Source organism: Canis lupus, chromosome 13 (assembly GCF_003254725.2).
Source record: "Canis lupus dingo isolate Sandy chromosome 13, ASM325472v2, whole genome shotgun sequence".
Taxonomy (NCBI): Eukaryota; Metazoa; Chordata; class Mammalia; order Carnivora; family Canidae; genus Canis; species Canis lupus.
In genome coordinates, this window is record NC_064255.1 from 43,739,270 (window position 1) to 43,762,406 (window position 23,137).

General features: G+C 49.4%; 1 protein-coding gene across 3 annotated transcripts in view; it reads left to right on the top strand.

Annotated features, from left to right (window-relative positions):
- The window catches only part of GABRB1 (gamma-aminobutyric acid type A receptor subunit beta1), a 363,737-nt gene extending 342,456 nt beyond the window's left edge, over positions 1-21,281 (top strand). For all 3 annotated transcript variants that reach the window (XM_049092927.1, XM_049092929.1, XM_049092928.1), the window contains 2 exons: positions 15,109-15,542; positions 16,681-21,281. In XM_049092927.1, coding sequence (XP_048948884.1) covers positions 15,109-15,456 — 348 coding nt within the window. In that variant the 3' untranslated portion in view covers positions 15,457-15,542; positions 16,681-21,281. The remainder of the gene's footprint in view (positions 1-15,108; positions 15,543-16,680) is intronic.
- Positions 21,282-23,137: the final 1,856 nt, after the last annotated feature.

Sequence of the window (23,137 nt, forward strand, 5' to 3'; positions counted from 1 at the left end):
CAGGTGAATTGATATTTTAAGATTTGAATCCCAGTAGAAAGGGTAGAAAAATCCGCCCCAGTTGTCAGGAGATGAAACACTTAAAGAAGATAAAAATGTAGGGGCACCTGAGTGGCTCAGTGGTTGAGCGTCTGCCTTTGGCTCAGGTCGTAATCTCAGGGTCCAGGGATCAAGTCCCACATCGGGCTTCCCGCAAAGACCCTGCTTCTCTCTCTGCCTACATGTCTCTGCCTCAGTCTGTGCCCCCCGCCCCCCGGATAAATAAATAAAATCTTGAAGAAGAAGAAGAAGAAGAAGAAGAAGAAGAAGGAGGAGGAGGAGAGGAGGGGGAGGGGGAGGAGGAGGAGGAGGAGAAGAAGAAAGAAGAAAGGAGAGGAGGAGGAGGGGGAGGAGGAGGAGGGGGAGGAGGAGGAAAGAAGAAAATAAAAATGTGTTTTTATCCATGAAAAGCTAGACAAAAACTCCACAAATACTTTTCACAGAAACACAAAAGACAAAATAAATAAATCATGTTAAGACATGAAAGAGTAGTTTATATCAGACTGACCCTTCTATGGATTAAAAATTATAAACCCTGAGCAAAAAAATTTTTAAATCTGCTTGAAGACATAGCAGAGTAACTAAAAAGAAGCAAAAACAAAAAGAGAATCAACCCTCAAAGAAAGGGAATGACACTGTGAAATCTCTATACATCTTTGCCCTGAGGCCTCTCCCCAGTCTGGGGGATGTGGGACAGCAGAATTTCAGGAAGAACAAAAACAACAACAAAACAAAACCCCTACAGTTTTATTGGTCTGATGAATCAGAACTTGGAGTTTGATACTTCGAGAGTTCCTAGATATCTTAGAAAGAAGTGAGCCACAAAAGAAACTCAAAATCTGAATATCACCTTCCCACAAATCCAAGGTTCATCCCTGAACTACAAAATGCACAAAATGTTAAGAAGTCTGGAAGGGAAAAATAGCTGACAGGCTGAAAAAGAGCAAAAATAAGGGATTCTCCTTGAGTTAAGGAAGAACTAAAATAGACCCACACTAACTACACATGAAACCAAGTCACTGTACATTCTAGGTGACCTATTAGTAATTTAACTGCCTTTTAAAACAAAACTCAACACTTGTTAGGGAAATAAACAGAATCCTGAGTCTCTACAGTGCATCATCGACATAGTATCTAATAAACAATTACTAGGCATGAGAGAAAAAAAAAAAAAACAAGAAAACATGCTCAAGAGAAAAAAATTAGTTACTAGAAACAGAACTACAAAAGTCTCAATGTTGGCTTAAAAGATAAGGACCACAATTAATAATAATAACTACAGTTAATATAAGTGAAAAACTCATAGGTAATAGCTCCAAACAGAAAACAACAGAAATATCCTGTAATAGGCAAATTGTCAAGCAAACTGTAGTATATTCCTACCATGGACCACTAGCCCAATAAAGAGTAATGCACTAGTGATACATACAACTTGAATGGATCTCAAGGCCATTATGCTGAGTGAAAAAAAAAAAAGCCCATCCTAAAAGATTAAACACTGTATGATTCCATTTATTGTAATATGCCTGAAATAACAAAATTACAGAGATTGAAGAATGAATTAGTGGGTGCCAGGAGTTAGTGATAAAGGGGAGGGATTAAGTGTGATTAGAAAGGGGTAGCATGAGGCAGATCCTTGAAGTTGTGGAATAGTTCTGTATCTGGCAGTGGTGCTTATGTGAATCTTCACATGTAATGGAATTACGCAGAACAAGACACACTTTACATCAATGTCAGTTTCCTGGGTGATATTGTACAATAGTTAAGTAAGCTATAGTCAATGGGAGAAGATGGGCGAAGGCTACATGGGACCTCTCTGTGCTGTCTTTGCAGCTTTTTAGGAATCTACAATAATTTCAAAATAAAAAGTTAAAAAATCCATAGGAAGAGATTAATTTAATATATGAAAAGATGGGGTGTTTCAGAAAAAGATTTAAAACTATGAAAAAAACCAATGGAAATCCTAGAATTGAAAAATGCATTAGATGGATTAGCATCAGATTTTATACAACAGAAGAAAGGACTAAAAAACAGAAGAAGAAGGGACACCTAGGTGGCTCAGCAGTCGAGCATCTGCCATTGGCGTGATCCCGGGGTCCTGGGATCGAGTCCCACATCAGGGTCCCCGCAGGGAACGTGCTTCTCTCTCTGACTGTGTCTCTGCCTCTCTCTGTGTGTCTCTCATGAATAAATAAAAAAAAAAAAAAACAGAAGATTGGGGTGCCTCAGTGGCTCAGTCATTAAGCATCCGACTCTTGATTTGGGCTCAGGTCATGATCTCAAGGAGGTGAGAGCAAGCCCGTCACTGGGCTCTGCACTGAGCATGAAACCTACTTAAGATTCTCTCTCTCCCTCCCTCTATTCCTTCCCTCCATGTGCGTGCATGCTTTCTTTAAAAAGAGAGAGAGAGAGAGAAGGATTAGTGAAATTAAAGGTAATATTGGCCATTTCTCAATTTTTCCATTGCATTAGGCCTTGTCATAAACGCTACTACCTCAGAGATGCTTTCCCTGACCCCCCACTGTTGATTTGTATTTCGTACCATTATTTGTCCTCATCACATCCTGTGCTTTTCCACAATACTGAGTACATGTTTGTTTACTTATCTTTTAATGTCTATCCCTCTGTTAAGCTGCAAGTTTCCAAAGGATGGGCATCAAGGTTCTTGTCTATTATTGTTTATTGTGCTTTACTCAGTGGCTAGAACAGAGAGAAAAACAAATATCTGTTGAATGAATAAATTCTAGAGAAGCCTTCTGATTCAGGATGAGTTCTTAGATACCACCCAAGGTACTGAGCATTACATCATAATGTTTTATAAAACTCTTACATATTCATAATAAGTAAGAAAAAGAGAATTTCTGTAGTCCACTTTAGCTTCTGCTCCAAACTTTCTTACTGTTTCTATCACTTTGATTTTTAATAATTTTAAAGCATGATTTATATCAATCCCCACTATTCTTTCTGAATCACAGTGTCCTATAACAGCAGATAGAATCTTCAATAACAAAGCAAGTGTATTACTTCATCTGGTCTGTGTATTATCTCCAGCAGTTAAGATAATAATGCAACCTGTGTGGTATTTAAAACTGCTACCCCCTGGTTAAATTTAAAAAATAGAAAATGATAATCAGATTTTTCCTTTCATATAATGGTTGGATGATCCTCCCTTTTCTTTTTAGATACATGTAAACAGTTGGATTCAAATAATATATGTGCTATGGTCCCAGACAGTTTTCATTTAAGGGACCCTAATATTTGCCTTGGTACCATAGCCCAAAGCGTGGCATCGTTCATTTACTACACATTACTTTTGATAGCCTTGGCCGGGCAGTCATGTCAAGTGTTATCTGTACTGAAGCTTCAGAAGTGCTTGCTTTGCCTTGATTTATATTTCCACCAGCTGCACTGAAGCATCTTTTTATAGGAGTACAGATGCTGAATCCAGACATTAGGAGAGTTTCAACCTCCAAGGTGATAAAAACTGTAGATTTATGAACCCCTCAGGCATCATTTGAAGCTAGAGATGGTATTCAGAGTTTGGAAAGATAGATTTCACAGTGTAAGTAGGCTGTAAGTAAGCTGCTCTGGGCCACTATTACATTAACCTGGCATATATACGTGGTTGTGTCGGTTGGCAACATACCTGCCACTTGCAAAGAGATCCACGTAAGGTAGAATGGTTGCATGGGCATTCTATAATCAGATACTGATTCAAAATCATTTGAAGTCATGGTGGAACACCAGTGGGATCTGCCAAAAATTCACACCAAACACACCATTGCCACCCCAGACAGTGAGACATAGAATTTCCCTTCAGAATCAGATATTGACACTGTAACCTGGCCTCTTTTCTCCCATGCCTATTCTCTGTGGTGTGTTATCTACATCTTCAGACACTTTTAGACAATTACACTTTCAGACAACTTTCTATATGGAAATCAGCTCTGTGCCGTGATTAATTCCAGGACACAAAATGCCTGTGCAAACAGGCATCCTAAGGGTCAACAGCTCTTTCCTTAAAACTAGCTTGAAACAAATGGATACCTACATTAGCCTTTGACCTCAGGACGCACCCCACATCGCTGCCTTGTCCTCAGGCCAACTAGAACACTTCTCTCAGCCTTTGATGAAATTTTCACATTTCTGACTTAGTATCTTGGATTTCAGAGAAATTCAGGCAGGACGTTTGATTTCTAATGACAGCCTGTGTTAGCAGTTCATGAACTTCTTTAGCCCTCAAATCTCTGTCCAAATCTGGCTCAGTTCATGCCTTCTTCTCCAGTCTTGGCTTAATGTAACTAGATGCTTCAGCAGTCTCATTTTCCATTCGAGGAATTTCAAAATCAGTCTCCTTCCTCTCTCCTTCCCTCCTTCTCCATCTTTCTCTCTCTCTTTCTCTCTCATTTTTCTCTCTTGCATCTAGTGTCCATTTTCTTCTATACCCAAACAGCTACGAATCTTTTGTAAATGAGAAAGAAATTGAATTTATTTAACAAGCTTGAAAACAAGGTGGGGGTTTTTGCCACATACAACTGCAGGGTCTGTAAATGGTTGTAATTTCACACGTGCCTGTATCCACATACTAAACAATGTCATCAGGAAGCATCTGTCTTCATCTTTTAACTCTGATTTCCCTTATATTGGCTTTAATTTCGGTAGACCCATCCCTCATGGTGGTTCCAAAATGCTCAGGTTTACAGGTTCAGAGCTCTACAACCCTAACCCAAAAGTGCTATCTTACACCCAAGAGTTACAACAAAAAAAGTCTTAGGATTGAGTCTTTTGGATCAACGTGAGTCATATTGTCATGCAGAAATCAATCTCTCTGACCAGAAAGATGGAAAACACTAGATGCCCAGGTCCAGGTCACATGCCTGCCCTGGAGTCTCAAAGATGCAGTTAGGCCCACCTCAAGCACATGCACCAAGGAATGTCAGGTAATGTGATCAGAAGAAAGTAGGATGGAATCAGATCGAACCATTAGGCATCCACCATAATCCAGAGATTATGGATTTAGATCTGCTTGAAGGAAAATATCCATTCTCCTTAATGTGGGATCCAGCGCCAACTGTGATCTCAGTTCTGCTTTCCTCTTCTGCTTCATTCCTCCTCTCTCTGCCCTTCACCAACACAGTCTTTGTTCCAGAAGTACAACTCACAGGTTTCCCAAATTGCCGTGTCTTCACTCTTCAGTAACTTTGGCGTGTTCCCCAGAATTCACCTCTTGACTTATGTCTTCCCTCATTTGTCAGGCTAGGTTGGTGCTCCTCCTTTCCACTGCACACTATGCTTACCTTTTTTTTTTTTAATTTGAAAAATATTTAACAAATATTTAATGAGGGCATACTATGGGAATATTCTCTATGCACTGGTTGTAGTCAGCAATTAATAAAACAAAACCTTTCATTTGGGTGACAGAGAAAGACAATAAACATCATAACACAAATACATCACACTCAACGAACATGGCACCTACAAACACACTTATGATGCCAGATACTAATAAATGCTATAAAGAAAAACAGAATAGGCCTTGAATGCAGACACTGTATCTTCCACTTCTGGGATTCCAATGCCTGTCATAGAGCCTGGCACAAATAAGGGACTTAAATGACTTTTATTTATTTATTTTTTTAAAGATTTATTTATTTATTTATGGTAGAGAGAGAGAGGCAGAGACACAGGAGGAGGGAGAAGCAGGCTCCATGCCGGGAGCCCAATGTGGGACTCGATCCCGGGACTCCAGGATCACGCCCTGGGCCAAAGGCAGGCGCTAAACCGCTAAGCCACCCAGGGATCCCCCTTAAATGACTTTTAAACTAATAAGTGAACTAATGAATTATTACAAAACCAAACAGGATGCTCTTAAAATTCATGTGTAATTGGAAACTTTTTTTCCTATTATATGCCTTTTGTTACAAAAGAAAATTTTGAAGCCTCTCCTAAAGTGAGAACTGTTTGGTATCTTTCAAAATTTAAAGATATATATATAGTAGATATTTCTTAATGAAAGACATTTATTTTGATTAGGGGTAGTAGGTGGTGACAATAGGTGTGTATTATCTTTCTAGATATTTCTTAATGAAAGACATTTATTTTGATTAGGGGTAGTAGGTGGTGACAATAGGTGTGTATTATCTTTCAGCCTGTGTTGATACCTTTTTTTTTTTTAGAGAGGGATGGGGGAGAGAGAGAAAATCTTAAGCATACTCCATGCCCAACACAGAGTCTGACATGATGTGGAGCTACACAGGGCTCAATCCCAAAACCCTGAAATCATGACCTGAGCCAAAATCAAGAGTAGGACTCTTAACCAACTGAGCCACCCAGGTGCCCCGATAATTTTCTCAGCAATCCCTTCTCCTAAAATCTCTATATTAGAATCTAAAGTGATTGATAACTTCACTCTGTCTGTACATCATGATATTCTTTAGTTGGGACGAATAAAGTATAGAAGTGCTTTCTTGATTATCTTAGGAATCGACCGACGGCTGGACAGTAAGATCACACCTAATGTGACATAGTAACAAGGACTCATCTACATAAGTGTAGTATCCCACAAACCCCAAGACATTCATATGCACATTGACATCACACATTTTAAATATCTCCTTTTCCACTATGTGAAAAGTAATGATTACCAAAGTGACCAAAAAGCACTTTTATTTACCTAAAGGAAACCTTACCAAAGAGATTTTATATATGTTCGATTTGCCAACATATAGTATAACATCCAGTGCTCATCCTATCACACGCCCCCCTCAGTGCCCGTCACCCAGTCACCCCATCCCCCCGCCTCCTCCCCTTCCACTACCCCTTGTTCATTTCCCAGAGTTAGGAGTCTCTCCTGCTTTTCCTAATTTTTCCCCCTCATTTTCCCTCCTTTCCCTTATAATCCCTTTCACTATTTTTTGTATTCCCCGTATGAGTGAAACCATATGTTGATTGTCCTTCTCTGATTACTTCACTCAGCATAACACCCTCCAGTTCCATCCACATTGAAGCGAATGGTGGGTACCAAAGAGATTTTGGGTGAATATTTTAAAGAGATTCACTGAAGATGAATTTGAAAAATGGCCTTTATTTGCATCATTCAGAATTCAGTGAATTTGCTGCTTGTAATGCATTTTATATTTAATTATAAAAAGCATTCATCTCCAAAATTGGGACTCTCTAGTAGTATATAAAATACTCCTACGTATAAAGTAGTTTCTGTTTTCTTGTTTCTATCATCTCTCTTCACAGTTCAATAAATTCTCACTAACATCAACCTAAGAAATTACCCCCCAGCCTTCATGTCATGTATCTCTCAGGCTTGACGTGCATATTTGTAATTAAGCCTTAGCTGTCTGAAATAAGCTTCTTTATGGATTTTTAGCCACACCAAAGTCAGCCAGGACTCTTGGAATGCTGGTGTAAAATGCTGACTGGGAAGACCTTCATTTAGAATGAAATGAGCTCAAATTTTTATTTTGAACAATAGATACAGATGCACAATTCGTGTCCGAGAATCAGCACCCTAGAGATCCTAGCCACTTACGTATCCTTGGCCATTGAAACTCAGAGTTCAGACAGACGACTCCCAAGTCTGAGTTTCAGTTCCTCATTGTGTAGACATTTACTCCGCCCCTCCTTAGCAGTATCAGCCTCTTTTCCAGAAGAGCAGGAGAGTGTACAGTGATGAGCAACAACAGCAACAATAGAGCAGCTGCCCTCCTGGGGTGTACATTTCAGTTCAATAAGAAATGCGTAAATAAATACATGATACAATGGCAAAGGATGCTAATTGTGGTGAAGAAAATGGTGAGGAGCTAATCAGGGAACAGTCTGAGCAAGATCATTCCAGAAGAAACAGCAGGTGACAATGCCCTGAGCACTTAGGAGCATCAAGGGACAGCCAACAAAGGACCAGTGTGGGTGGAGCAGGGAGCTGAAGGGTCAGAGCCATAGGAACTGAGGGCAGAGGTCCTGTAGGAGCTCCGGTCACACAGTGCTTTGCGGATTTGGGCGAGAAACCTGGATTTTATTCTGTCTTGTGAAGTAGCTAGATTTAAACAGAGGAGACACGGTGTGGTTTACATTTTTTAGGTACCATTCCAGGTGCTGTGTGGAGAAAAGGCCACAGGGCCTTGTTCCTGGAAAGAGGAAGATAGATTATGCAGCAAGACATGATGATGGGGAAGAAGGGTCAGAATCAGGGTGTGTTCAAGAGTAAAGCCATTAGGATCTGCTCAGACACTGAATGGGAGAAACGAGGCAAAGAAAGGGATGCAGGATAAATTTAGCTACCTGAATATCGTTCTGGAAAATTGCCAATTGTTTCATTTATCTTTTATGTCCCATCTCTGTTTCCTAAATAATAGAGTGTGGATTTGTTTACATTTCTGTAGGCTTGTACTTAATCTTCTATAGCTTCTTGAAACAACATTAAAATCTCCTCCTCTGCCACTAGTTGTCAGGACACGGCAAAGAGACATGTAAGTCACCTCCAGCAAAGCCTCTCCTTCTCCCCCCCCGCCCTCCCCCAACCAAAAAGTCTCAGGAATTGGAGACTAAGGGATTGGCATTTGGCAGCCCCGGGGAGAGCTGATGACTATGGCAACCGTGTGACCGTGGTACGTGCTGTGAGCAGGATGGACAGAGGTGCGAGTCTGCGCCCTCCAGGTGAAGGCAGCCACTCGCCCCAACAACCTCAATTAAACAGACTGTGGGCTTCTGAAGGGAGCTCCTTCCGCGTGAGCATCACATTCCTTGGCTTCCTGTGCTGTTCTTCAGAACCACCCTGCAAATGTGAATCTGATTGAATTGGCTAGCAAGAAGGAAATCACTTTCTGTTTGCAAAGGAGATTGCGCCCAGAGGTATTTCTCAACGGGGCTCTAAAACTACCACTGAAAACGAGCTCATATTTATTCCCATTACACTGAAAGGAGTTCTGCTATATTTACATATTGAAAATATCCAGTACAGCTCAATTCAGTGAGAGGCAACATTTCTCGAGGCCTAAGGCACCAGTTGAGGATGTTGGGGATGGAGGGAAGGAGGGAATGAGTGAGATGGAAGGAGTGGGACAAAAGCCAGCCCCAGGGTAGAAAGTGAGTTTGTAGGTTAGCTCAGGCTTCCGTTGAGGGAAGCCATGTGGCCACCATAGCAACATCCTAGTCTGAACACCAGGCTCATGGTCTTTGCCACGGCCTGTGTATCAGTCAGCGTCGTCCAGAGAAGCAGAGCCAGGAGGCACAGAATCAGTAGGCATACGGGAAGAGATTCACTTCAAGCACTTGGATCCTACAACCGTGTGTGGGAAATCTGTAGGGCAGGCTGGAAATCCAGGCAGAAGTTCTTCTCCAGGAGACTTCAGGTTTTGCTCTAAATACTTTCCCGTGATAGGCCGAAGGCCACCCACATCATCAAGTGGAATCTCCTCCACTTACAGTAACTGATGGGAAATGTCACATCTACAGGACACCTTCACAGCCCTGTCTAGACTAGAGCTAGACTAAACAAACAAGTAGGCGACAGCCACGGTTTACCAGCATGCCCTTTACCACCTGTACTGTTATTCATTCATTCATTCATGCATTAGATATTTATGGAATGCTTCTATGCCATGCACTTACCTCTGGGAAGACAGTAGTGTGTAAGATGAAGTCCTTGCCTCTTAGAGCAACATTCTTTTGGGACACCCGGGGGGAGGAACAAGTTGGCTAAGAAGAGTTGTGCTCTATTTTTAGATTAAGAAGCCTTTAAACCTCCTTGCAGAGCTATTGTGTAGGTTGTTCAGCAGTAAGGTCCAGGAGAAAATAAAGAAACATGCACTATAATTTTTTCACTCGTTATAATGAAATCTGAGTATGAATGTAAAGAAAAACATGCCCCAAATCACCAAGTTAGTATGCTGCCTATTTGTTTCCTAATATGCTAAAAGCAAGATGCATAGCTACTTTATTTTCTCCGTAATGCTATCCTTTTTTTTTTTTTTTTTTCCACTAATTTTAGAAGGTAGGAGGGTATTGCTGGTTTTCTTCCTTAAGAATGTAAATGCCAATAGTTGAGGAACTCTGTGTGTTTGGTCACTATCTTCCCAGAACTTAAAACCAAGATAGTGTGGTTGGGGAGCACTCTACTGCATGAAGGAAGGCGAGGGCTCACCAGGCAGCAGCTGGACTGTTGCCCCCCCCTCCCCCTCCTTGCCTCGGGTCCTTACACAGCTTCCCCTGATATGTGGTTAGCAGGCTTCAAGGACGCCTTCAGGAGGAAGGTTAGAGAAAGGTTTTGCGGGCAGAGAGCGGATCTCGTGTTCACAAAGGAGCAAATTCAGAAAGTCTGTTGGAAAAAAATTAATAACCGAAGTTTGAAACAGATCACAAGTACTCGTCTGAGGAAACTAGTTAGAACCAATCAGAGGTGAAGGGCGTCCCAGGACGTGTGCAGGAGAGTGTGACATTAAGGGGCTTGATTACTTGAGATCTAAATTTCTAAAATGTGGGACGGGATGTCCTCTTACTTAGGAAGGGGCCGATCTCTGCATCAGTGTCTGGAATAGCGCCTGACACATGGTGAGCACTCAGTAAACACTGAAAAAATGAATGAGGGATGAATGAATGATTAGCATTTTAAATGTTTATCCGTGGTACACCTGAAATTGCCTCCCGTAGTGCATAAAGTGCACGTCCCTAAGAGGGAGTGAGGCGAGGATGAACAGTCAGTGGGTCCTGGGGGCAGATCCGAAGCCTCAGTCCCGGCTCCTGCTCCTAGTGGCCCAGGCTTGCGTTCTGATCCTGCGGCTGAAGGGGAAGGGAAGGTTCTCCGTCCGCCCTCGGGAAGTCGTCCTAACGAGTGTATTCATTCGCACCAAGTTTAGGTTCAGTGATGCTCTACACTTAAAAACAAAAAAATCAGTTATGTTGGTTTGAGGACTGTGTAGTTAATACAGTGTAGTCATTTGCCCCCCGGTTGCGACCGATGTGGCCCCCCAGCCCTGGAAGCCCCGAAGGGCCGGTGGCCTCGCTCCTGAGCACGAGCAGGGTCGACAGGTGCATCCCTCGGCCTGCGCCTTCGCTGTAAGCAGCCGGGGAGGGAAGCAGCTGCAGACGCCGCGGAGCCAGTGGCCCGTCCTCCTCCCAGGCAGGCCCGGGGGGAAGGGGGTGCGCAGTGGGGGTGCACGAGGGGGATCAGTGCTGGTCCCCTCCTGTCTCTCCCGGGGACTGGGACGGCGTGGCCAGTCCCGCCCTCCGTGGCAACGGGAGTCCGGCAGCGAGCAGCCAGGTGCCCAGCGAGCCCAGCGCGGCCGGAGGAAGGCTCGGGGTGCACGTGCCCCTGCAATCCCGCGCCGGGCGTGCAGCTGCCTCCCCTCTGCTGCTGGAAGGTGGGGGACGGCGGCCTCGGCCGCCCCCGGCAGGGCAGACGTGAGCTGGGCCACCCGGGCCACCGCGTGCCTCCCCCCACCCCCAGGGGTGAGAAGACAACGGGGCCGTGCCGGTGCATGTGGGTTTGGGGAGGCTGTGCCCACGGGGATGCAAGGACCCCGGGGCGCTTGCGGCTGAGCTGGAGGCTGTGCCCACGGCGATGCAAGGATCTCGAGGCGGGGGGCGAGGGCGGGGCCAGCCAGGAACCTGCCATTGTCCCCGGCGACACTGCTGCGGAGGCTGCGGAAAGCTGGGGGTGCCCGAGGCTGCGGAAAGCTGGGGGTGCCCGAGGCTGCGGAAGGCTGGGGGGGCACGAGGCTGCGGAAGGCTGGCGGGGGCACGAGCACGGCGTCACGCGCACGCACCCGCGATCTCCTCCGCTTTTAGGAGAAGCTGTGGACTGCGTGGGAGACACGGAGGCAGGGCCTAGCTCTCGCTTGCACCCGCATTTCCCCGACGGGGAGCCTGGCGCGGGTCCAGCTGCACCGTGAAGCGGCGCCCTGCACGCGTGCCCGCAGGCCCGACTGCACGGCCTCCAGGCCAGGCCGCGAGGGGCCGAAACACTCCGGCGGCCTGGCACGGACTCAGACCCACGCGATTTACAGATGCCTGCGAGCCTGTACCGCAGTTACCCGGCACAGCTCAGTAAAATGTTAGCTTTGCGTGACTCCTGTGCCGTGAGGGGCACCCTGTGCTTCCCTGGCTGCCCCTCAATTCCAGTAACTTGTTTATTTAGGGAGATTCCGTAATAATGTGACTTAATGATGCATACGGTCCAGATCAAGGGAAGCAATTATACAAGGTCTTTGGAGGGTTTTTGTTTTGTTTTGTTTTGTTTTTGGTTTGGTTTTTAGTATGCTGTGTCCTCTGCCTAGAATATTATTCACAATAAAGACTCAAAAGTTGGGCACAAACCCTCCAGATTACTTAGTGAAAACCTTTTATTTATAGACGAAGTAATAGGCTTAATAACAAAGCCAGGATGCAACCCAGGTTTCAGCTGGCAATCTGCTGTTCTTGCGCCCATCCCTCAAGGCCCGGGACCAGCCGCACCTCCTTCAGGAAGCCTTCCTTGACCCCCAGACTCCCACGAGCCCCTCGTCATGGTCCACGCCGTGGGCTTAACATTGGTTAAAAACTCTTGTCATTCCCAAGATTACATCTGACTCCTGTATCTCCGAGATTATTATCTCAGGGACAAAATCCGTGCTCCAGGACTCTCTTGGCTGAAGCGTCACAGTGTCAAGCCGAATTACGTGCACCACGATTATCTTCTAAGGACCTTGTCCCCTTTCCAGAGCTTTCAGCACTGTGCGCCTGGTCACTTCAACCCAGCCATCCACTTTCATAGGCGTGACTTTTCATTCATGTGCACACACGCACACCTGGAGACCTAGCACCGTGCCTGGCACATAGTAAGCACTCAGTATCGTTTGCTGAGAGACAGGAAGTTTTGTTTTGTTGTTTTTTTTTTTTTTTAAGATTTTATTTACTCATTCATGAGACCTAGAGAGAGAGAGGCAGAAACACAGGCAGAGAAGCAGGGACCCCGATGTGGGACTCGATCCCGGGACCCCAGGATCAGGCCCGGGGAGGAAGGCAGCCCTAAACCGCTGAGCCACCCACCCGGGCTGCCCAGGAGCTGGTGTTTGAAGTCGCCAGAATCAGGGCAGGTACACAGGTTGACGCAGGAAGGAGGACTTCAGCTGAGCCTCAAAGGAAGTACCTTAACGTGCAAACAGGAGGGAAGTTATACTGAAGGCAAAGAACGTCCTGCTGGTGACCCCAAGCCGAGCACTTGGTTCACTGGCACGCAGGCCACTTGCTTAAGCTCTGGGGGCCTCTGTTTCCCTACCTGCTGACCCAGGGTGACGTCAGCTATTTCAGTGTCGCTAGAAGCAGCACCGGGGCTCAGTCGTGTAGTAAGACCCAGGAACCCCAGCGTCCCTGCATATTAATTCCTGAATAAAGAGGCAGGTAGGCGTGCAGGGGAGGCGACAGCGGGCGCTCCGCGGGTGCCCCGGCTGGAGCCAGCGCTTGCGGGTGGCAGGGGAGCCCCCGGCCCGGTCCCCCGGCTCTCCAGCCGCCTCTAAGCCGAGGGTCAGCAGCTTCCTTCTGCGGGGGGAGCCAAAGCCTGCGAGGTGGTTCTTTCTCGGGGGGGGGGGGGGGGCGGGAGCACGAAAGCCTGGGCCCCAGGTGCCCCGGGCGCGATCCGGGCACAGCAGCGGCGGGAGCCTGAGGCCGGGGCGCGGGGCGGGAGGGGCGCGCTCCACGGAGCTGCTCTCGGCGCTGGCCCGCGAGGACTTCATGCCCGTGCCGAGTTCCAAGCGCAGGTGGGCGCAGCGGGGATGACCCCCGGGAGGTCTGCGGTCGGCCCGGGCTGGGGCGCAGCCGGGAGTAGGGGTGCACACGCGAAGGTCACCCCGCTTGACCCCTGACCCTACTGCAGGCAGGGTGGCCTGGGGGGCGCGGGGTCCTCGGGAGCGGCCCCCGCGGGCCTGTTCATGCCGCGCGGCGAAGCGAGTGGGCCTCGGCCCCCGGCAGCAGCGGGACCCAGGTGACGGCGGCCCCACTGGCGGGCACCGGGCGGCCCTCAGTTGTCACCGGGCGGTCCCCAGCGGTCACCGGGCGGCCCCCGCCCCCGCAGCAGTGGAACCCAAGCAGTGGCGTCCCTGCCAGCAGTCACGGGGCGGGGCGGCGTCAGTGGGAACAGGGCCGGGCACCCTGTTAACTGACTGAGCCGATGGCACGGCCGCGGGTTCCCGGTGAGCCTGTGCTTGGAAGTGTGTGCGAACCGGAGGGCGTAGGACACGGAAAGGGTGGAACCCCGGGGGCGCCCGGGGGTCGGCAGTGGGGCGGCTGCCTTGGCCCAGGGCGTGACCCGGGGTCCCGGGATCCAGTCCCACGTCGGGCTCCCTACGTGGAGCCTGCCTCCCCCCTGCCTGTGTCTCTGCCTCTCTCCGAGTTTCTCACAATAAATAAAATCTTAAAATTTTTTTTCAAAAGTAATGAACTCTGAAGGTGAAATTATAAATTTCTCTTATTTTTTGTTTGCTGTTTGTAGTTCTCCATCCTTCCATGTGCCACTTTTGTAACAAGCACCAGTGCCCTATTTAGAAGTGATCTGTTTACATGAGTAGACACACCTAGAACCATGTGCGGGTGATAGGAGATCAGACGGGGGGGCTAGGCAGCCGCTGGGGAGGCGGTAGGTGCTGGGAGACACGGCCGACTGGTAAGTGGTGGACAGACAGACGGGTGTAGGCGGCCGCGACAGAGGCATTAGACGAACAGGTGATGGATTAAATAGGTGGAGGGTAGCCAGGTGATGGCTTGGACGGACGGACGGACGGACAGGCAGCTGTAGACCGTGATGGCTTGGACGGACAGACGGACAGGCAGCTGTAGACCGTGATGGCTTGGACGGACGGACGGACAGGCAGCTGTAGACCGTGATGGATTAGACGGACCGACCAAGGTGGGTGATGAGTCAGAGAGGCCGCGGCAGGAGGTGGTCAGACAGGCCGCAGCGGGAAGCGGTCAGACGGGCAGACGGGGGACGGGCCGCGGTGGGAGGCGGGCGGATGGGGACGGGCCGCGAGGCCAGGTGGAGTCCGGCGGCGGGTCGGGGCGGCGGCCTGACGTGTCCCTCTCCCTCAGGTGGACACGCACGGCAACATCCTGCTGAGCGCCCTGGAGCTGCGGACCGAGGCGAGCGGCTCCGAGGTGCTGACGGGCGCCAGCGAGCCCCAGGCGGCCGGCGTGTTCGCCTTCGACAGCGCCAGCGTCCAGTTCCGCCGGCCGCTCAGCAGCCGCGACGCCTACGGCCGCGCCCCCGACCGGCTGGGCGCGCACGGCAAGGGCCGCATCCGGCGGCGGGCGTCGCAGCTCAAGGTCAAGATCCCCGACCTGACGGACGTGAACTCCATAGACAAGTGGTCCCGAATGTTCTTCCCCATCACCTTCTCCCTCTTTAACGTCGTCTACTGGCTTTACTATGTCCACTGAGGGGCGGCCCGGCGGCCCGGGTCACGCGCGCCCGCGCCTTGCCCCGACCCACGGCCGCCGCCGCCGCCGCGCCGCTGCCTCCCGAGGTAAGACGTTCGGCCGCCCGCCCGGGTGAGGTCTCGCTGTCCATTGTGTCCCCGCACCACGTGTACTTCCGGCAACAAGACGCGCGCACGCACACGCACACACGCACGCACGCACACGCACACTCCGTGTTTCCCCGTCTGCCGCGGTCCGGCCCGGCGCCCGTAGAGCCGTCGCCGCCATGTCCCCGCCGACCCGGGCGCCGCCGGACAGCCGAGGCGCGCACCCCTGGGCCGCCCTTCCCACCCGCCCCGGAGCCTCTTCCTGGACTTTTTAAAACCAGAGTGAGAAGCAGCAGCGGCCGCCCCCCGCCCCCGCGCCCCGGGCGGGCCTCCGCCTCCTGGGAAACTGTGCTGCCAAAAACACCCCAATTGCCAGGATCTCAAAAGAAAAAAAAAAAACCACCACAAAGCCATTGACAAGGTCCAGGTTTCCAGGAAGAAGGGGGCGAAGGGGAGCCTAGGCCGCGGCGGAAGGCGCCGTGCAGGCCGCGGGGCCCGGTGGGGGCCGGTGGGGGCCGGTGGGGGCCCGGCCTCGCGGGGGCGCCTGCAGGCCGTCACCCGGCCGCACCCCTCCGCTGCGTCCCTGAGGGACCCCAAGCTGCTGTCAGACTCGCAGGCGGATGTGCGACGGACGCTAGGATCCGGCCGGGGGACCACGGCGAAGGCGGCGGCGAGCACTTCGGCCTGGAAAACAAGTTGCCCTTCCTTCGCGCGGGGGCACCGCGCCGCCCCCGAGGCCGCCGCAGCCTGGTCAGGTGGCCTCGCGGGGAGCACCTCAGGGCGGCGGGCCCGGGCGCCGCGTCCCACGGTGTGAGGCGGAGGCTTCGGCGCACGCGCACGCGCCGCCCCCGCAACCTGAGGCCAGGCTTCCGTTACGAAGGAACGCTCCCAGCAGGACGGCCCCCGTGACGACGACGGTGACGCGTCCCTGGGCCCTCCGACAGCTCCGGCAGCCGCGGCCGCGTGGGCACCTCGGGGCACCGTCGCGGCGGCTCCGCCCTCTCCCGCCCGCGGGGCAGCCCCGTGGTCCCGACGCCCTCAGCGCCCTGCACCGCCTCTCCCCGCGTCCCCCCGTCCCCCCCGCCGCAGGTGAGAGTCACCCCTTTCACGTCGTGAAAGCCTCCTTATTCTTTTTCAGCCCGAGTCGCTAAGAATTGCACGTGTTCCCTGGCAAGGTTAAGGGAAACCCTCAAACGACCAAGCAGTGAGGGAGGCGAGGTGTTCAGGACCCGAGCCCCGGATGCTAAATAAGGACTGAGGTAAAACTAAGGGGGACCGCATGGCCTGGTGACCCCGCCGCCCCCGAGGCCCTGCCGGGCTCGGTGGGTGCCGTGACATCAGCTGCCAGACGTTGCGGTCTTAACTGGAAAGAGAAGGCCCGATTCCCGCTGATGACCCCAAGGGGAGAGAGCTCCGAGATCCTCTTTCTAGAAGACAGAACCCCGAATAAATGGTTATGGCTCCAGACAATATGCTTGAGTAAGAACAAAGACTGTGCTTCTGCGGAAATGACCTCAATGGCTTCGTAAGAAATTAGTAGGTTATGGGGACCAAATTGTCATCTAGGGTTTTTCAGTTGCACAATCACAGTTCTCTGGTCAAGAAACTCTCCAGCCTCTGGGGGACGAAGGGATCCACTTTGAAACCGACTAGTCCTTGGCGGGGGAAGATGCTTCGCCAGCGTGAAATGCCCAGAAATAACGGGATGTCACCATCCCAGTGACCACCCAGGAGCCACTGTGCATTTTACACACTGGAAGGGAGACTCGGCTGACGCCCAACAGGAAGGAATCACGCTGCTGTCAAAGCTCTTTAAAAAGCTTTTAAGGATGAAATGCTCAATTCGAAAGGAAGTATCTATGATCTATGTTCCTTATTAAAATAATTTTTTTATTCATCTGTTTAGATCATTCTCCTTGAAAAAGATGGAGGTAATTACTTTTATTATTTTTTATCTTGCCTTAAAAGTCTAGGAATTGGATGCTTATAGTTTGGAGGTAAAGCTTCTCTGAGAAAAATAGGACGTTTTGAATTCTGCTATCTTGACCTTTGCTAAAATAAGAAACTAGAAAGCCTACGTCTACCACCAGGCACAAGATGAGGTCACCATATGTCCCCCTGGGCTGTGCGGGGGGTCACAGCCACAGGATTGGGCAAACCTTATTAAATAGCTTTGATTTTAGAGGCCATGGTAGCCTGAACAATGGAGACGCTGACGTATCTCTGGTCAAGGACCTCTGTCCCCACTTCCTTCTTCTGGACACCTCCCAGTCCCCCCACCCCCACCCTCATGCTCCCTCCAGTGCCTGGGGAAAAAAAAAAAATCCCTTCCTTCTCCACCTCTCTCCCTCACCTTGCTCGAAATGATGTACCTGAAAGTTGCTAGACGTTCCTAAGTGCTCTCAAAGTGGCCCCCATCCCTGGAGGCTTCCCGCCAGGACACGATCGAGGGGTCACCATCCAGCTATAACCGGGTGGGGTCATTTTGCCATGAAAATAGCCATACTCTCTTGTATTCCTGAAGGGGTGGCACAGGCACCAAATTGCGCGGACTCGCTCCCCCCCCCCCCCGGGGGGACCCCGTGTTCACAGGTCATCAACTGTCACATAAACTGTGTCATAGATGTAACCTGTGCGGGCCCAGCAGGAATCCCATCTGTCACTTGACAATGATGACTACATCCTCATTTTTCCCACTCATGTTCCTTAGCGTAGACTGTCAGAGGTCACGTGTGTTACACGTACCGGCTTTGTGAGGCAAACCCAGGCAAAGACACGTTTCGGCTGAAGTTATCCGGGATTATTGCCTGCAGCGTCTATGTTGCCAAACAGAAGCAGCAGACTGGTTGGTGATGCTGCTGACTAAGCAATGCATGTTTTCACATCACCTGTGCCATCTCTGTTGCACATGATACGCAATGAAAGATCTTGAACATGCCAAGTGGAGAAAACTGTGGTGCGGAGAATAAAGTTTGGTTTGTGGATCCAAGGATAGGCTTTCCTTAGGCAAACGTTCTGTCTGATACACAAATGCTGACTAAATCCCATCCTTCCAAAACCAGTGACTCCTTTATAAATACTTAGGAAAGAGCTCAACTGAAACTTGCCAAGTCAAACAAAATATATTTACAACGCCAGAAAGGAATGACCTCCAAGATTTCTTACATGGACAATTTGGAATAGTATCTCACCAAAGGATGATGTGCCACTTTTTGGTTTTGTTTTGTTTTTCCCCAAAAAACAAAATGTAATCCTATATCCCAGGAGGGCAAAAAGGAATGTGTGAGCATTTGTTCGTGTGGGTTCGGTCAGCGATTCCTGGGATGAGAAAGACAGAACAATGAGCCAACATCTCCGTTTTCTTGAAAGCAAAGGTCCCCTCATTAACGAAATGTAGACTACTGTGTAAACTTCCTTGTAAATTCTGTACATAGTTCTGGCTTGTTCCCTGTTGCGTGGTGGTCCTGGGCGTCAGGGGTGTCTGGCCAATCTGAGCACTGTAAATAGCGGACGCTTACAAGGCACTTGCTTTCATCCACGGGGTGAAGCAACTAGCGACTTGGGCCAGCCAGACCCTTCTAGCTCTTGCTCTTTCTCTGCCATTTTGTGTGTGCAGCTGTGTACGCTGCCAGGTGTCCGTGCCCCCCCCCCGTTCCCCCCCCAGGGAAAAAGACAGCAGCCGCCCAGCAGGTGCTCTCCTGTGGGGCCCAGGAACGACCCACCCGCAGAGACGGGGACTGCAGCCACCTGCTCCTGGAACCGTGTCATGAAAACTAGACGTGCTTTGGTCAGGCATTCGTGGCTGTGCATATATCAGGATCCCGAAGAGTCCACGCTGTCGAGGGGTCAGGAACGAAAGACACGTTTGAAATCCACAGGTCATCCGAAGCTTCATTCACACCAGTAGCTTTAGTTTCTAACTTCTTTTTCCTTCCACAACGTTTCCCAGAACGTTTACTATAAAGAACAGAGGTGAATGGATAGGTTTGATCAGGGTCCACACACAGTCAAAGGGCCCAGTGAGGGGAAGGAGCAAAGGAAGAGACAAGTGACACTGAAATACCACCTGGCTGGCCCGTCCCTCAAAGATGCAGAGGTAACTGTGTCGCTGTTTCTAAATGGGAAAGAGAAGTATTGGGAATTAAAGCAAGTGCTTGTCAACTGGGGGCCCGAGATGTGTTTGTCGTGTGCTAGTTAAACGTAGAATCCAGTGATTAAATATTTTCACATATATTTCTCCCAAGTCCTGGTAATTCTTGAAAAAGACTTCAGAGTGGTGGGATATTCAGCCGTAAGATGTATTTTCTTGCCAGCTGGTAGTCCCAGAGAAGGTGACGGTGTCCGCAGAAATCCAGAATATCTTAGCAAGCTGGGACACCGATTGGTCTCTAGGTAACATTCTAGAAGGCACCACGTCTTCCTTGGAGTGAAGCACTTAGCAAGGTAGACCCTTTTTGTGCCAGGATTTTACGTACCCAGAGAATCCTTTTGGCTCCCAAACATGCTAGCTAGTGTCCACTGATAATCAAACAAGACAGATGCCCTGTAGGAACTAACCGGGTCAGTCAGTTTCTAGATCCAGAATCCACTGAGCTTTGACTTGGATCATGGTCTGTCTACGTAACTGAAACCAACTAAACTGACAGAAGCTTAATTGCTAAAGGTGGTAACTTCACGAGCAACATTTGAAGGGAAACCCTTTTTAATAGAAGTCGTGCAAGCCCCAAAAATACTAAGTTCCCAGAAGGGTAAGGATAAAGGGTCTTTGAGTCTGTTCTTACTTCTCTGGCAGCAGGAATTTCCTTAACTGAGCTGACGAGGTCCAACAGGTGTTCGTTTTGTTTTGCTTTTTTTCATCCAAAAGTCTTTGGTGCACCAAGGGGCTCCTCACATCAGTCCTGACTGGCCCCCGGCTGCCTGGCATATCCTGAGGCAACCAGCACTCCTCACAGAGATTTCAGTAGGAATTGGGTGTGGGGAGAAAACCTCTATTTTCGAACCAGTTGGAAGGAAAACCATTTTCATGTTCGACGCTGCCTGCATATCCTGTCCTGAAGACAACAGAAAAATAGATCCGTAAAAGAGAGGCCAAATAACACGATGCCTTTGCCTTAGGTACACAGGGTCACAGATTCACTAGCTTAGAACCGCTCCCCTTAGAAGCCAAAGGATGAATAAGAGCCATCGGTCGGATTGCCATCTGGCTTTCACCCCTCCCTGGTTCCCTTTTGAAGAGAAACAGAAAAGGGGGAACGTTTTCCAATGTGACTTTTTTATAGGTGAAAATCGTTAAAAACATGATACGTGTGTGCACTGTGCAGGTTTGGCCGTGTAAAGTAGATTACCTCTCTCGTGTTCATTCCTTCTCGGAACTGTATGCCATCCTGCCTCATGCCTTAACCCAGTGAAATCAATTCATTTTTTCCTCTTTCTCATTCCAAACCTCCTGAATTCTCTTGCCCAAACACAGCTGAAAGCTTCAGCTTCTTTGAACTTACTGTGTCTTCTTCAACTAACAAAAACAATGAATTTTAATAATCTCCCCAAATTCCTATTCCGATTGCCTTTAAAAGGTCTTGGGAGGTTACTTTGTGTAATCATGGTAGCCTCCTCTGCACCGCCGTGGGTTGTTTTTCTTTTCTGCTTTTTCTGTCCTTTATGTAAAGAGTACATGTTTACATAAACCTTGTCTCCTTCAATGATTTAAAATAAAGTGGAAATAAAAAATCGTTAGCTCAAGCCTGGGCAAGTTCACATTATCTACACCAAAGTGTGAGGACATGAACGCCCCCTTACATTCTGGTTTGCAGTAAGGTGAGGTCACACTGTATCAGCTCTTTTCTATCAAACTCATTTACTCCCGCCTTCCTCCAGCCTGACTTGTACACCTTTTAAAAACAAAAAACAAACAAACAAAAAACCTATTACTATTCTTTCCAGAATGGTTTCTTATCCGCGTGATACACCACTGGTTACAGACCATCCTCTAGGAAGTGGACCACTTTCTACTTCACTGTCTTATTCCTGCTACAGATTCCACTTGTGTGCCTCGCCCACCAGCCCCCCCCTTAGCCCCTGGCAGACATAAAATGTAGTTTGTAAGGCAAGTCCTAACGCAAACTTGTCCAAATTGCCCCTATGACGTATGTAGAACATCTTTTTCTCTCCAAACAGCATTTCTATGCTCAGAGAACAGAGTTCTCTTAACGCACACCAAGCAGCGGGCAGGCTAACTTTAAAAAGTTCCAAGGACATGAGCGGCCTGGCCGAGAGCAGGGCCTTGCCCTGGAGCTCTGCCTGCACGCCTGAGCCTTCAAGTTGCCCCTGCCGCTGCCCACTTGCTCTGCTCGGACCTGCCGCCAGACAGCTTCCAAGGTCCCTCCCAAATTTCCACCAGTTGGCAACCAAGCTCCCAGCTACATTTCAAAGGGAATTTTAGAGACGTCTGTTTGTGCAGGAAGTTATTAGGGAGATATGGGAGCACTGTACCCCCGCTAACATAGCCCCATAAAGGTAGTGATGTTCCTTGTTGTAAATCTCTGGGAGAGGGTCCCCCGGGTAGACCATCTGGTGCCCAGTGAATCGAAGTCAGTACCTGTTCAAATTCCTTTAAAAATACATTGAAATTAAAATATCAAGACATTTAAAATAAATTCGTAAGCAAATGGCAAAAATAAATCATTTTACAGTCTTAGCAACGGTCTGTCCTACAGTGTCTCCCCCTGAGGGCACTGGGGTCTCAGATCCGTGTGCTCTCTAGTCCTAGATCTCTGCAGGGTCTGGATCCTCAGGCCATTCTCTGCACTGCAGCCCTGAGCGCCTTGGGGAGTGGAGAGGCCTAGGTGGGGGCAGCATCTGAGCCAACACGCTGGGCAGTGCCCTGCACGGTTCCCCCGGCGCTGGCCCCGTCCCAGTCCCCATCCCATGGGGGGAGCAGCAGGTGGAGGCCGAGCGGCCCTCCACATCACTGGGAAAGACCCCAGGCCTCGGCCCAGGAACCGGTACCTGCACTCCCCACCCTGCCGTTCGAGCATGGCCCCTTCCCCAGCCCACCGGCTCCATCCGTCTGCTGCGTCAGGCTCACCCCGGACAGACGGACAGCTCACAGTCTTGGGTTGAGATGAGCATTTCTGGCGCTTCATGTTTCTGAGGCAAGCACACGCATCCCTGAAACCCATCCCCAAGGAGATTCCTGCACACCCACGTTCTCCCCTTTTTTCCTCTTTTAAAAGATACCTTCCAACTCTAAACCTCCACGATTCTCCTGAGAGACCCCTGACGGTCAGAACTGGCAGGAGAATGCCGAAGAAATCCCCCCTTTCCCTTGTAGGCCCGTCTATGAAGGAGATGGCCTTTTTTATGGTAAAGTCAGCCTCCTGTCCACCCGTTGACCTCGTGCACCCGGTATATGACCACTGCCCCAGCAGTGCACCTGCACCCATCTGCACGTAGAGTCACACTCTTCTTCAAGTCATGAGCTCATAGCTTTCCTTTTCAGGTTTCTCAGGTTTCTCATCATGCTCTATACCTTGCAACAGGGTCATATCTAATGTCATCTTTTTAAAAACAGAGGAAGCACTCCTAGGTCTTCAAAT